Source organism: Balaenoptera musculus, chromosome 1, assembly GCF_009873245.2.
Source record: "Balaenoptera musculus isolate JJ_BM4_2016_0621 chromosome 1, mBalMus1.pri.v3, whole genome shotgun sequence".
Classification (NCBI taxonomy): Eukaryota; Metazoa; Chordata; class Mammalia; order Artiodactyla; family Balaenopteridae; genus Balaenoptera; species Balaenoptera musculus.
In genome coordinates, this window is record NC_045785.1 from 31935100 (window position 1) to 31949998 (window position 14899).

Sequence of the window (14899 nt, forward strand, 5' to 3'; positions counted from 1 at the left end):
GAGAATTGAAGGAAATGACTACTTTCTCTGTGGTTTTACTTCTTGAATTCAAAATATTTGTAAGACAAACTAATTCTCCTGTTTTCTTTTCCAGGTTTTCCAGAAGGAACTGGGAAAGCGAACGGGAACCGTTCAGGTCCTAAAGCGATCAGGCCGGGAGCTGATTGAGAACAGTCGAGATGACACCACTTGGGTGAAAGGGCAGCTCCAGGAACTGAGCACTCGCTGGGACACCGTGTGTAAACTCTCTGTCTGCAAACAGAGCCGGCTTGAGCAGGCCTTGAAGCAGGTCAGGCAGTGCCTGGGGGTGGGCCTGAGCAGAGTCAGTCTAGCCTCTTTATCAGGATCGGTTTCAGCCAGTCTTGTAAGGAACACAAAGTCAAGAATTGATATTCTAAATGCTCAACAAGATTTTAACCCGCATCCGTATTAGAGAAATAATGAATTTAGTTGGTTTTTCAAGTTGCACAGATGAAAGATGACCTTTGTGGGGCTTTGATAGAGCCTTCAAGTGCCTGTGATACTCCATTGAGTTCAGGCCAGACCGTTCCCTGGCATACCATGTCCAGGACCTTGGCTGCAGAGAGAGGTTCAGTCTCTTGTGCTTGGTTATTTCAGGCAGAAGAGTTTCGGGACACAATTCACATGCTGTTGGAGTGGCTTTCTGAAGCCGAGCAGACGCTGCGTTTTCGGGGGGCACTTCCTGATGACACAGAGGCCCTGCGATCTCTCATCGACACTCATAAGGTAATCCAGCCCCTGGGTGCAGGGACCCATGCCACCCACATGGGGAGGGCGGCCCCGCCACCAGCGGAAAGCAGCTTTTGCTTAGAAACGTTAGACCTCATGTGAAAAGGAGCAAAGCCAGAATGGGCCCAGCTTACTGGTTATCAGGAATGAGAGGGAAACGATTGGTGGGTTTTGTGACCCCTTAAAGACCACTCATCCACTCATTTTTACAAAAGTAGCACGTGCTGGTTGTAAACAAGTCAAACAACTGGTGTTAATATAGAGGAAAACATGGCCTGCTCTACCTTTACGCCCCATCTGCACACGCCTTGTGTGACTTTCCTTACATTACCAGCTCCAGGCCCTGATCTGTGCCCCTAGAACTGCTCACCAAGCTGCAGAATATAATACAGTGTCTGGGGCTTCAGTGTGACTGTGCTAACAAAGTGGGAAATGTTTCCTTTTTTAATTTTGGTGTTTCCCACCGAGAGATTTTAATCATGGTTTTGTCATTGCATTGTGTTGTAGGTATTTTTAAAACGTTGTAGTGTTGGCAACAAAGTAGATTTGCCTTTGAAATTTGTAACGTAATGTGCATATATGAAGTTTGGGAAGAGGGGGTTGAGGCACCTGGGGTGATTCTGATGGGAAGACAGGGCTGGGAGCTGGTGGAGCTCACAGACGTGTGTCTTTTAGGAGCTTCCTCTCTGGTTGTTAGGAAGGACACTTGGTCTCTGAGTCCAGGAGAAAAGCTATGGTCATTCAATTGCCTTCTGTTCTATTAGTATTCATAATCTTTTTCCTATCTCATCTTGAACAAAAAAAAAACAAAAAACGTTGTAGTGTTTTGTAGCTGTCACTATATGTGTCCAAGACAACACCATTTACACATATGGAAATGAATCCAAGCAGGAATTTATAAAAAGAGGGATCAGGAAAAGGGTCATGCCTCTGTCTCTCTAGTCCTTATCATCTGTGCAGAGAAAGTCATTTTTATGAAATCCCTCGCTTCCCCCCACCTCTGAGAACTGGAAAGAAAATGACAGAGATGCCTAAATGCAGGCTTTTAGAGGTCTGTGTCAACATATAGAGTCGAAAAACACACTAAAGTTGTTTTTCCCTCTCAGTGTAAACAGTCGCTGCTAGACTAGGTTTAAGGTTTTGGTTTCAAATCCTGTTTGTTTAGGAATTCATGAAGAAAGTGGAAGAAAAGCGCGTGGATGTTAACACAGCAGTGGCCATGGGAGAAGTCATCCTGGCGGTCTGCCATCCTGATTGCATCACCACCATCAAACACTGGATCACCATCATCCGGGCTCGCTTTGAGGAGGTGAGTTCCTAGTTTTAGAGGAAGACCGCACGTGCCCCGTCAAATGGGTGAACAGCAGTAAAATACTCCAGAGCTTCCCCACCGCCACGTAAGGAATCTTTCACTCACTGTGAATATCTCAATAAGAATCAAGTCATTCGCATTTTAGTAGTGACTGTTTTCTTGATAATGTGCAGAAACCTGGAAGGATGGTGCTGGTGTTGTGATGTGTTCCTTGATGACATCCGGTGGACACGTGGTGTGTTCTTCCCTCCTTCCTGAGAAGTTCTGTGTCTAATACCACGTGCTACATTTGCTTTCAGGGGAGCTGATTTCTTATTCCAGCTCTGTCTCCAGAATAAGAGTGAAGCCTCTTGACTGCTTGGGTGGTCTTTCCCCTAAAAGTCATTGTTAGGCTCACACAAAAAAGGGCTTTGAAAACGAGGGATGTGCTTGACTGAGAGCCGATGGGTTCCCTCCCCCGCAGGTCCTGACGTGGGCCAAGCAGCACCAGCAGCGCCTCGAAGCCGCCCTGTCAGAACTGGTGGCCAACGCCGAGCTCTTGGAAGAACTTCTGGCGTGGATCCAGTGGGCCGAGACCACCCTCATTCAGCGGGATCAGGAGCCAATCCCTCAGAACATCGACCGAGTTAAAGCCCTCATCGCTGAGCACCAGGTATCCTCACCACGTCGTGTGGTCGCGTGTTTCCTGCATGGCTCATGGAGCCCGTTTCCTTGGCCCTGTGCATCCGTGTTTTAATTGCTGCTGAACATACTCCCGCAGACTTAGCAGCTTAAAACACGCTTACTGTCTCAGAGTTTCCGTGGGGCGGGGCTCTGGGCCTGAAGTAGCTGGTTCCCCATCTAGGGGACCAGGGGACGTCTTACCAGGCTGAAATCAAGGTGTCGGCCAACACTGCAGTTCCCACCCAGGCTCTTTCAGGTTGTTGGTGTCGTTCATTTCACTGCAGTGTAGGATGGAGGTCTCCCTTTTCTCGCTGGCGTTCAGCTCCTGGAGGCCACCCTCGGGTCTTAGGCACACGGCAGTCTCACAGCATGGCAGCGTCTGTCTTCAAAGCCAGCAGGAGACCCTCCATCCTGCTCTGACAGATCTTATAGAATAAAACGTAATCCAGGGCTTCCCTGGTGGCGCAGTGGTTGAGAATCCGCCTGCTGACACGGGGGACACAGGTTCGAGCCCTGGTCCGGGAAGATCCCACATGCTGCGAAGCAACTAGGCCCGTGCGCCACAGCTGCTGAGCCTGCGCTCTGGAGCCCGCGAGCCACAACTACTGAGCCCGCGAGCCACAACTACTGAGCCCACACGCCTAGAGCCCGTGCCCTGCAACAAGAGAGGCCACCGCAATGAGAAACCCGCGCACCACAACATAGTAGCCCACGCTCGCCGCAACTAGAGAAAGCCTGCGCACAGCAACAAAGAGCCTACTCAGCCAAAAATAAATTAATTAATTAATTTTTTTTTTTTTTTTTTTAAAAACATAATCCAGGGAGTGACTGCCCACCCTTTCCACAGGTGTTGCCCACACTTGAGGGGGAGATTACACAGGACATGTATGTCAGGAGTCTTGGGGCCTGGCTTAGAAATCTGCCTGCCGCATCCTGTTTCTGTTGACTTGCCTCTGTGCCAAGGTCCCATTACCTGGGACCTATCCCATTACACCTGGATTCAGAAAGACCTCTTGCATGAACTCAGAGATGGGCCAGACAACACATTAAACTAAACTGAACAGAGGAAAGCTCAGTTAGGAGACAAATGTGGGTTTTAACCATGATAATTTACACCAAATGCAAGCATGGATCTTGCCTAGTTATACTGTGGACATAAGGTCTTTTTAGCATATGTAATTAGCCTGGCCAGTGAGGACTCCCTGTACTTCCCGTCAAGGTTACCTACATTGACCCCTTCTCTCCTGAGTGAGATTATCTTCTTCCATCAGGGCCAGTCCCTCTCCCTTCTGTTATCACCTCTCATTCCTTGTGCCTTTAAGCTCCCCCATCTTGTGTCCCCCCATCTCTCTGGCAATTCTTTCTCAGTCTTCTTAGCTGGTTCCTCTTCCTCTATCCACTTGTTAACATTGTTCCCCGAAGTTCCATTCTTGACCCTCTTCTCATACCTGAGGTTGTATTTGGCCCGACACCTTCAGCCAGCACCTGTACACCAAGGGCTTCCACATCTCCTGGCTTGTCTGCAGCATGCAGGAATCCAGAGGCAGCTCTAAAACTCCATTTCATCCCTGCTTTCTGGCCCTGACCCCACCCCTCCCTTCCACCCCTGCCTCCTCTCTCCTCATCCACCCAGTCACCCAACACAGGAGTGACTCCTTTTTCTTTACCCCCTACATTTAGCCAGTCATCAGGTCTTACCTGTCCTACTTTCAAAATACTTCTTGGCTCCTTCTCTTCTGCCCTGGCTCAGGCCCTCACTGTGTTTTGCCTCAATTACTGCACTGGCTTCCCAACTTGCCTGCCTCCCCCCTTTCCATCCTCCCTCCTACACTGAGGCCAGAATGATAGCTCTAAAACGGAGATCTGATTGTGTCTCTTCTATGGATCAGAATCCTTCAGTTGCCCACCCACCCGTAAACACCCCCCCGCACCCCCCACACACACACACAGATTGCTCTCAGAATAAAACCCCAGTCCCTTAGCCTGACACAAGGCCTTTCTGGACCTTTCTCCTGCCTACCACTCCAGCCGTCCCTCTTGCGTCTCCTCTGAGTGTATCCTCAGCTCAGCCAGTGACCAGCAGGGCCCTGGCTCGCTCCACTGTCAGGCTTCCGTGGGACTGCCCTGCCCCCAGTCTTCGGCTCATTCTTCATCCCGCGGCACACAGCTCAGGCACCAGCCTCCGGGCAGCCTTCCTCCCCACCTCGGGCTGTGGCTGCCTGTCCTAGGCCTTCTTTCGGAACCCTGGGTGCCATCATTGCTCTGACTATCTGGTTTCCTCACTCAGCTGTGAGCTCCTGGAAGGCAGAGCCATGTCTTATTCCTTCAGGTCTCCAGCACCTGATGAAGCGCCTCACTCAAGGCCACAATCACGTTTCTTGAAAGGAGTGCAGCCGTGTACGAAGGCATTTGCAATTGGTCCATCTGTCACAGGCTTGGCCCTTGTTAGTAAGAAGTTGCCTAATTCCATCTTAGTCCAAGAAAACTCTCAACCCTTTTCCTTGTTGTTTGTGTTTAACAGACATTTATGGAGGAGATGACTCGCAAACAGCCTGACGTGGACCGGGTCACCAAGACCTACAAAAGGAAGATCATAGAGCCAGCCCATGCGCCTTTCATGGAGAAGTCCCGCGGTGGCAGCAGTACGTGGCAGCCTGTTGTGCAGGATGCTTCCTTCCTGCTCATTGATGAGTGCTTCCCAAGTGCCCAGCAGAAATTTCTTTTCCATTTTCAAAAACCATATTGGATTTGAACGAAAATCTTTTTTTGAAACTCACTTTTCTTACACTGACAAACAGTAACTAGACTCCAGTTTTTTGAATTGGTATGAAATTTGGAGTGGTTAAGCAGATTCTTTTGCAGTGACCTTTCTATGTTTTGGTCATCAGCGCTGACTGTTGCGCTAATTTCATCATAAAATAAATCTGCCCCTGCAGAACCATTGACATTTCCTCTGTTCGCTAAGGTAGGACAGAATCGATTAAAGGTATGAGACAGGGACCTGTTGGCTGGGGAAGAGCATCAATGGTTTTTAAGTCAGTGTGCTTCCATGTCTAAGTGTAGCCAGGTCCTGACTTCCTTTTCTCAGTTACTGACCAGATACCATTATGAAGATCTTTTAGGTTCATACAGATGGCAGTTTCTCTTTGTGAACTGACAAAAGCAGCTTTTCTAACCTCTTGATTATTCTTCCTTTCAGGAAAGTCTTTGAGTCAGCCCACACCTCCTCCCATGCCAATCCTTTCACAATCTGAAGCAAAAAACCCACGGATCAACCAGCTGTCTGCCCGCTGGCAGCAGGTTTGGCTTTTGGCACTGGAGCGGCAGCGGAAGCTGAACGACGCCTTGGACAGGCTGGAGGAGGTGAGGCCCCGCCAAGCAGCCTTCCCTGGAGGGAGGTGACTTTTATCAAAACACAGCCCTTCTGAGGCCCTCTGAACATGACCTGTGTGCCTTGACCCACTTACGCAGAAGGAGGAACAGAGCAGTGTAGGCCGGGACTCTGTCCTCCAGGCCTCCTGGGAGGAAAGACACATGTGAGGAAACCAACAACAGCTAGGCCGTAGCACTGGTGGTGGAAAGCAGGCAGCCAGCCAGTCCAGGAGGGTCCGGCCAGTGGTGCGACCCTCCTCAGCACCTGGCCTTGGTTGAGGATCAGGAGCATAACTTTGCAAGGTCACCGCCAAGTGTGGAGTTTCTCACAAAAATGACCATTCCTGAGCCTTTTGTGTAGATGCAAGCTACCCAATTATGAAACGAGTAATTTTTTTATCGTCCTGTTATTCTATCAATATTATTCTTCAGTAGATTATGAAAAGCAAGTCTATTTTGAAGTATCATTAACCAATCTAAAAAATATAGTACTTCACTTCCTAGTTTCTAAAACAAATTTCTAATATCTTTTATATTTTTTTTATTTGTGCATATCAAAGCAGCTATGCCCAGAAGTGAGTGTTCTGTGTTTTTTGTTGTTATTTCTGTAGATCCAGTTGAGTTTTAAGCATATTTGGTTTTGGCTTTTTCTTTTTTCCCCATTCCTTCCAACTTTGGAGTTTGAAAGACCAGGGGGAAAACCGCTGCACTGTTTAAGTCATTCTGAGTCTGTGTCACTGACATAGTCCAAGTAGCTCAGCATCATTCTGCCCACTGCATAGGCCTGCTGCCATCTACCAGGGCCAAATATTTAAAATGGGAGTCAGAAGGACAGTTCACTCCCTCTGCTGCCATCCCAAAGAAATGTGCTTGGGTGCAGGACTGGATTCTTGATGCTTCCAACTGTAACTCAAATTATCTCAGAAGACCAGTGGGGAGGGGGGCTGAGCCTCGAAAACATAGGCCTCTGTGTGATTATAGTTCCTTTCAAAATCACTTAAGTGAGGAGTGCTGAGGATGTCTCTTCTGGGATAGAATCCATTCTCTTACATCTAAGGGGAAAAAGTGCCAAGGGAAAGCAAGGCTGGCTCCACCCATTCTTGTTCTGCGTGCTCCGTATTTTCCATGGTGGTTGTTCAGTTACCGTTTCTCTCGCTGCTCCATTTTACCACAGCTTGTGTAAATAATCATGGCTTTAAGTGAAGGAGCCAGAGTGTGTGTTCCCAAAAGATGCAATACACAGATATCATTGTTGGTCCCCCTCGAAAGGCCCGCATGGCTTTGCTGGATGTCTGAAAGTTTTGGTATGCTCTGGGCAGGTTTGAAGGCCAAACAATAGGTCTTGTTGACACCTCTGATTTCTGTCTAGTTGAAGGAATTTGCCAACTTTGACTTTGATGTCTGGAGGAAAAAGTATATGCGTTGGATGAATCACAAAAAGTCTCGGGTGATGGATTTCTTCCGGCGAATTGACAAGGACCAGGATGGGAAGATAACACGTCAGGAGTTTATCGATGGCATTCTAGCATCCAGTGAGTCCAGTCATAATTCCTTGCACCTGCTTTGTAGAAGCAGGCTATATTCTGGCTAAACAGTCTTTCTCAAGTTAAAGCTGTAGTCTTAGGGAAGAAGTAATGTACCTGCTTATTAAAATTGGTCTATTGTTTTGATGGAGGGAAGAACCTCCATCATTTTGCTGGGAATAAAAAAAGCAGGTCTTGTTTGACACATCATGGCAAGCAAAACACATTCGAGGTATAGAAAAGAAGCTAACTTTTGTGAATAACGAGGTTTTAAGTACAGGCAGACCTTGGAGATATTGCAGGTTTGGTTCCAGACCACCGTAATAGAGCAAATATTGCAATGTTGTTTCCCAGTGCATGTAAAACTGATGTTTATACTATACTGTAGTCTATTAAGTATGTAGTAGCGTTATATCTTAAAAAACGATGTACATACCTTAATTTAAAAATACTTTATTGCTAAAAAATGCTGACCATCAGCTGAGCCTTCAGCAAGTCATAATCCTTTTGGCAATAGTAACATCAAAGATCATTGATCACAGATCACCATAACAAATATAATAATAATGAAAAAGTTTGAAATATTGCAAGAATTACCAAACTGTGACACAGAGACATGAAGTTAGCAAATGCTGTTGGAAAAATGGTGCCGACAGACTTGCTTGACACAGGGTTGCCACAGACCTTCAATTTGTTTTAAAAGGGGGAGGGAGAATATCTGTGAAGTGCAGTAAAGTGAAGCACAGTAACATGACGTACGCCTGTAAAATGTTTTTTACAATATCAGTTTCTCAATAGGAATTCAGATTAAATTTTTATTCCTTCCCGTTTTATTGAGATATAAGTAGCATACAGCACTGTATAAGTGTAAGATGTACAGCATAATGATTTGATTTACAGCCTATGAACTAATTATCACAATAAGTTTAGTGAACATCCATCATCTCATAGGTACAAAATTAAAGAAATAGAAAAAAATTTGTTTTCCATCTGATGATAACCCTTCGGATTTACTCTCTCAACGACTTTCATATGTAACATACAACAGCAGTGCTAATTAATTATGTTTATCATGTTGTACATCACGTCCCTCATGATGTCAGTTTCTGGCATCTGTATAACAGCTTACAAAACGTATGATCGCATTTATTTTCAGCAGAAGGAGTAAGGCATAAAGTTGTAAGTGACTTGCCAAGATCACAAAGCACATCTCACAGCTGTGTTACTTCACATGGGTGGCCCAGGAAGGCCTGTCTGGAGGTAATATTTGAGCTGAGACCTAGGTGATGATAAGGATCCAGCCATGTCAGGATTTCAGGGGAGAGATAGAGGCAGAGCCACAGCAGATACAAAGTGCTGAGATGGGAATGAAGTTGGCATGTTCTAGGAATGGAAAGGTTAACACGGCTGGAGTGTCATGACCTTAGAGATGGTAAGATGTGAAGTTGGAAAGGTAGGAAACAGCCATCAATGCAGGGCTTTGTTGGCCATCATGAACGGATCAGATCTTATTCTAAAGACAGTGGGCAGCCAGCAGAGGTTTCCATCTGAGAGACAGTATAGTCCAGTTTACGTTTTAATAAGTCACTCTGGCTATTGTAAACATTCACACTTTGGAAAGCAGTTGTCAAGAACCCAAGGCAGTAATCTAAATGTAGAAAAACTTTATCCTATTAATTCCAAATTGTCACTCTCCTGAAATAATCTATATATTCCAACAACAGTGGAGTGGATAAGTAAATTCTGAAGTTTGTTGGTAGGCCTCTGGTCTTAAATTGCATTGGGGAGCGGGGTAGATGAGTCTATAAGCAAAAATGCCAAAAAACTGAGTATGCTCTGTGTAATATTTTTTTTGGTGATCTTTATCTTCTTTATAATATTTTATATTTTCTAAGTTTTCTAAAGGGAGTATGTACTGTTTTCCAGAAAAAAAATCAAGACAAATTTTTTTTAAAGAAGTATTTATATAACCACCAACCAACCAAGTAAGCCCTCTTAGCTAATGTTCCAAAATGTGATTTTCTCCAGAGTTCCCTACTACCAAGTTAGAGATGACTGCTGTTGCTGACATTTTTGACCGCGATGGGGATGGCTACATTGACTACTACGAATTTGTGGCTGCTCTTCATCCCAACAAGGATGCTTATCGACCAACAACTGATGCAGATAAAATTGAAGATGAGGTACGGGAAACAGTTGTATTTTGAATACATTTTTGACCATAGGTTACTGCTGTCCTGAATTTGGTTGGGTGTAATTGCCATATCAGCCCTTCAGCGTGTCTGTTGGGAGGTGATTATCTGGAGTTCTTTTTGGGGATCCCCTTTTGGATGGTGTTGCCCCAGTGGATCTCCGACTCTTGAGCTGTATCTCAGTCTCGATGCATTGGTACCTAAATGAGTCACCTCTGTGTGGTGCTCTGCAGCTTGCAGCGAACCTCTCCAGGGCACCATGTTGCTTAGAACAGTCCTGAGATCCTGCCTCGGGATGCAGGAGAGCGTCTTCGTGTGTAGCATTTAAGGGGTGAAACATAAAGTAATGTTTAAGATGGTGTGTACCCAACAAACTTTCTGCCTAATTAAGAACTGTATCACACTGAAAATTGTATCACATCAAAAAGTGTGAATTCATTGGTAGCACATAGAGTTGATCCTGGGATGGGAGAGGCAGCGGGCCTGGTCTTGGAGAGTGGCTTGGAGCAGCCCAGGACTGACTTCCAGGGAATTTGGGGCTCCTAGGTTGAAATTTAAATCAGCTCCTAGTTTGCTTTATTAGTCAGTTAATATTGATGCATGCGTATTAGCACATTTGAGGAAATTTTGAAGCAGGATGGAAGAATGTGTTGTATCATTACTGGGGAATTTCTTTCATACTCAGCGTCTGAGTATCCCAGTTAGTGAGACTCACAATAGAGGATAAACGCATGTGTCAAAAGCCTGAGATGCCTAAAAAATATGTAATGAAGAGCTTCTCTGATGACATATAAAAATCTTTGTTTCTCTGAAGAGGAAGTCTTGCTTTACCCTTCACACTTTTCTCTTTTTCTGTTGTTCACAACCAATAGGTCACAAGACAAGTGGCTCAGTGCAAATGTGCAAAAAGGTTTCAGGTGGAGCAGATTGGAGAGAATAAATACCGGGTAAGAAAGAGAAAATCAGTCCTTTGTGGTGGTCATTCCTGCTGAGTGGCCCTTACAGGTGAAAGCAGCCTGACACACAGCAGATGGCTGGTCCCACCTTCCCGTTACCGATGCTCGGAGTACCAAAGCCAGTGGGGACTTGTAATGCGATCAGTCTCTGGCCCCTCACCTCCGTAGGTGCCAAACGTCAGGTGTCCTGTGGGCTGAGCTTTAGTGCCCCAGATAGTTGCATCTGGAAAATAGTGCCGTATCTAGCCAGCAGTAGCTTGTATGGGATCCAATATAGGAGACATTTCAGAGCCCTCTCTTCACTGCCGAACAGGTCTTTGAGGAAATGGAGGCACCTTTATCATAAGATAAGGAAACAATTATCTAATGACTGACCATTGCCCCCAGGGAGCTGGTCATTGTGAGCCCAAGTGGCTCTCAGGCTCAGAAAGGGCTGGAGAAGCTCTGTCCAGGCCCCACAGGACGCTCAGCCTGCTCAGTAGTCTTCCCTGGAAAGCTGTGCCGAGCGACGCCGTAACTGACAGTGAACCGTGCTGTGTTTTAGCTTCTTTGGGGACCAGGGCGGGGCATAGAAGGGATCTATGACAGGACCCCTAAAATGTATTCAGCAGTTTGTCAGGGTTCTCTACAGTCCTAAGGAAGATCTAGGATTGGCAAAGAGGATTTAGGTGGCCAGATAGCACAGTTACGTGCACCCAGTTAGAAACAGGAAAATGAGGTTCCATTAGCACGTCACAACTGTCTTCAAGGTCCAGCAGAGCTACACTGTGCTGCTCTGAGCCGGGGAGTGGAGTGTTGGGTGACTCTGCCTTGGATCCAGCCCAGGGCTTTGAGTTAATAAGGCTCCAAGCAATCTTATAATGGTTTTTTTTCTTTTTTTTTTTTTTTAATTACCTGTGAGAGACATGACTTAACAAAGAATATGGTCAGTATGTGTCGTTCTGCTTGGAACTGGTAATATGATTACATGATTTTCATTCCTTAGTGTTAATTTGACAAAACGTTCTTTTCTCTCTTTTTTTTTTTTTCTTCCTTTTCCTCCATCCTTTACTCTTACTGTCTGTAGTTCTTCCTCGGCAATCAGGTACAGTGTGCCTTGCAAACGTTCTTTTTGGTGGAAATGGTGTATGTGGCTAATGCTGCCTGTTCTTTGCTGTGGGGAGAGGACGTAATCTGAAGCATGCCTGGGTCATGTCTGGTAGTCTTACCAAGTGGAGAAACTGCTAGCAGGGCTAGTATTGTAAAGCTGTCTCAGAAGCAAAAGGATATAAGTATATATAATTTTCCATTTAAAATTAGATTGGCTGAAGACGATATTTTGGCGGGCTGAGTTAAAAGTAGTATGGTTCTGGGGAAGTTAAAGCTATGGTATCAATCCATCCCACTTCTAAAAAAGAGCCCAGTCTTGTCAGAATACCAGACAGCACAGTTCTGATTTACACCCAAGTCTTTTGACCGTTAACACAAATTTTATAACGCACACTAAGTCAGAAAAGTCTTAGGGTATTTAAGGTACTGTGTTTAAATACCTTACTAAAATTTTAGTTATCTGTGCTTATGTTATATTTTATAATCATAAGGGATGTGAGAAGTAGAGTGTGGAACTCACACTTGGCTGTAGCCTGACGTTTGCCGATTATGGCCAGCCAGCATAACCTAATGGGATCAAATTAGACTTGCAAAGATTGAATGCTTTTGACTCCACTTGGTAACTCTAACCTTTTAGATCTTTTTGAGGGCTCTGGGGTCCTATGTCTTAAAGTGGAAGGAAGTTGCATGGGTAAAATTTGTCTTGTGATATGAAATCAGAAACACTAAGAGTTGATTTGAAGCCTTCAATCAAAGTTCCAGGCACTGCTTTAACCACCAACTACAGTAACATTCTGGGCCAGTGGGAAGAACAAAGGATGGAAAGAAACTAAAGACAAGAACAGTCAAACTGGCTTTAAATAAATCATTGCATAAGAGTGCCAAGTAGTACCTAAAGGTTGTACCTGTTTGCTAGTGACTGCATGTGGGTACCAGGGGCCCCTTTGAAGTGGCACCTATGTCCTCCTCTACTCCACTGACCAGCAGAGGGTCAGAGGGTTAGTTCCAATGTTTGGAACAGAATTATGAAGTTCACTTTATACACGAGGCACCTGAGTCCTTAAGGACAACTGTGCCAACAGTCACACGGCAAAGGTTAGAGCAGTGACGCAGAGAAGGAAACAGACCTTACTGTCGCCTCTAAGACTGTTTGGAGGTCTTTGCCTCACTGGCAACCCCTCTCTGCCGGATTTCTGCAGGTCCCTGTTTTTAGAGCTGCTATAACTCGTTCCACATTCATCCCTCTGGCCTCCCCCAGACACTTTGGCCCCCGGCTTGGGTCAAACCTCCTTATCCCTATAGCTCAGTAAAAGCAAGTTAGAATCTTTCAGAGAGAGCTTTAGTAAGAAATTAAGGGGGAAACAAGAATGAAATCAATGGAGTTAATTCTAAAGGCTGACAAATAAATTACAGGGCACAGTAATGTAAGAATAAAGTACAGCTTGGGATGCCTTCCTGATTCCCTCTGGAGGACACATAGGCCCTTATTTCCTTCTTCCCCTCACTTATCCGGAGAGAACCCCAAACAGTGACTTGGGCCGGCACTGCCCTTGGATCTGGTGGAATCCTCAGTTCCCCCCAAAGGGCCCCCCCGTTCCCACGTGTGGGGCCAGTGTCTGAGGGCAGCTTCCTTCCCGGGACAGGACCTTTATCCCCTCATGTTTCTGGGTCCCGACTTCAGTGCTCTTTACACTACACCATGCTGTGGCTGCAGTCACTTTGTATGAAAACCTAAAACCTGCATGAGATGAAAGATGGAGGACCATTTTTACTTCCAGAGAAAAGGGCTTGGGTGGGGGATGATATTTTTTCAATCATCTTGCCTGTATAAACAGTGAGCTTGAATCAGTGTAAAGTAATACAGAGAATTACCACAGAAATATTAATTTTGAGGGAGGTTGGTTACGGGTCCTTCTTAAACATCCTTTCTGGCATTTTCAATTTTGTGCCTTCTTTCAAAGTTATGGTTCTCCTTTATAACTTTGAAAATCCTAATTAAGTGATTAAATTACCCCCCTCAACATTCTCCTTGAATTAAACAATTTTAGGAATTCCATTTCTCCAACCACACGTTTGATTTTTGTTTTGAGATCTCAGCATGATTCTCTTTTGTTACCTCTTAACTTTTATTTTGGGAAGAGGATAATTTATGCAATGGGAAACTCCAAATGTTGATAGGGCTGGGAAGTAGGAATATTTGGCAAGTAAAAAAGGAAAAATAAATATCAGAAAATCACGCTTGTTTTAACATCCCAAAATGATCGTTGAAAACTACTTACAATCAGCATGGTAGATTTAAATTTTAATTTCTTCAACTGAATTTTAGTATAAACACTAATCATTTGTTCAGCTGAAGAACATTTTCTGCTGGTGACAACACGATTAGAGAATACTTAGGGGTTTATTTCTGAAAATGATGTGGAAAATCAAATTTCCTTCTAAGCTTGTAATAATGATGATGCTTTGAGACTTGAAATATTATTTGCTGTTCTCCATTTAACTTTCGAGCACACTGTATTCAGAAGCTGACATCCACCTTATAGCTACCTTTTCTTTTATGGAAACAAACTAGCTTAACAAAGAATTGTATCATTGGGTTTTAATTTGGGCAGAATCTTTAAAAGAATCAAAGTGAGCTAATGCCTTGTCTGTCCTCCTCCCTCCCCTTTGGAGCAAGGTCACAACCATCAACAGTTAACTTTATCGGAACAGAAAGTACATCAAGATAATGACCTTTAGCTTTTCCATATTTTAAGTTTTTTGTGAAAAATGCAAAATAGTGAGAGTTAAAATTGCCCCCAAACCGTGAAATTGTCATTCTGTCTGAATACAGTCTGCTTAGGGAAGAAAGTCTAGCCCTGCTCTCGGGCGCCCTCGCTCACCATCTCCCCTTGGCCCTGCAGTTTGGGGACTCCCAGCAGCTGCGGCTGGTCCGCATCCTGCGCAGCACAGTGATGGTCCGCGTTGGGGGAGGATGGATGGCCCTGGATGAATTCCTAGTGAAAAATGACCCCTGCCGAGGTAAGAAGCCGTTCTGAGCTC

General features: G+C 45.1%; 1 protein-coding gene across 24 annotated transcripts in view; it reads left to right on the top strand.

Annotated features, from left to right (window-relative positions):
- Window positions 1-14899, top strand: part of MACF1 (microtubule actin crosslinking factor 1) — a 342706-nt gene that overhangs the window by 314443 nt on the left and 13364 nt on the right. For 10 of the 24 annotated variants that reach the window (XM_036835427.1, XM_036835461.1, XM_036835444.1 and 7 more), the window contains 12 exons: window positions 95-289; window positions 619-747; window positions 1916-2059; window positions 2526-2714; window positions 5247-5367; window positions 5925-6088; window positions 6661-6672; window positions 7467-7629; window positions 9649-9803; window positions 10685-10759; window positions 11835-11852; window positions 14761-14878. In XM_036835427.1, the coding sequence (XP_036691322.1) occupies window positions 95-289; window positions 619-747; window positions 1916-2059; window positions 2526-2714; window positions 5247-5367; window positions 5925-6088; window positions 6661-6672; window positions 7467-7629; window positions 9649-9803; window positions 10685-10759; window positions 11835-11852; window positions 14761-14878 (1483 nt within the window). The remainder of the gene's footprint in view (window positions 1-94; window positions 290-618; window positions 748-1915; window positions 2060-2525; window positions 2715-5246; window positions 5368-5924; window positions 6089-6660; window positions 6673-7466; window positions 7630-9648; window positions 9804-10684; window positions 10760-11834; window positions 11853-14760; window positions 14879-14899) is intronic. The other 14 variants (XM_036835453.1, XM_036835609.1, XM_036835617.1 and 11 more) reach the window with 3 other exon arrangements.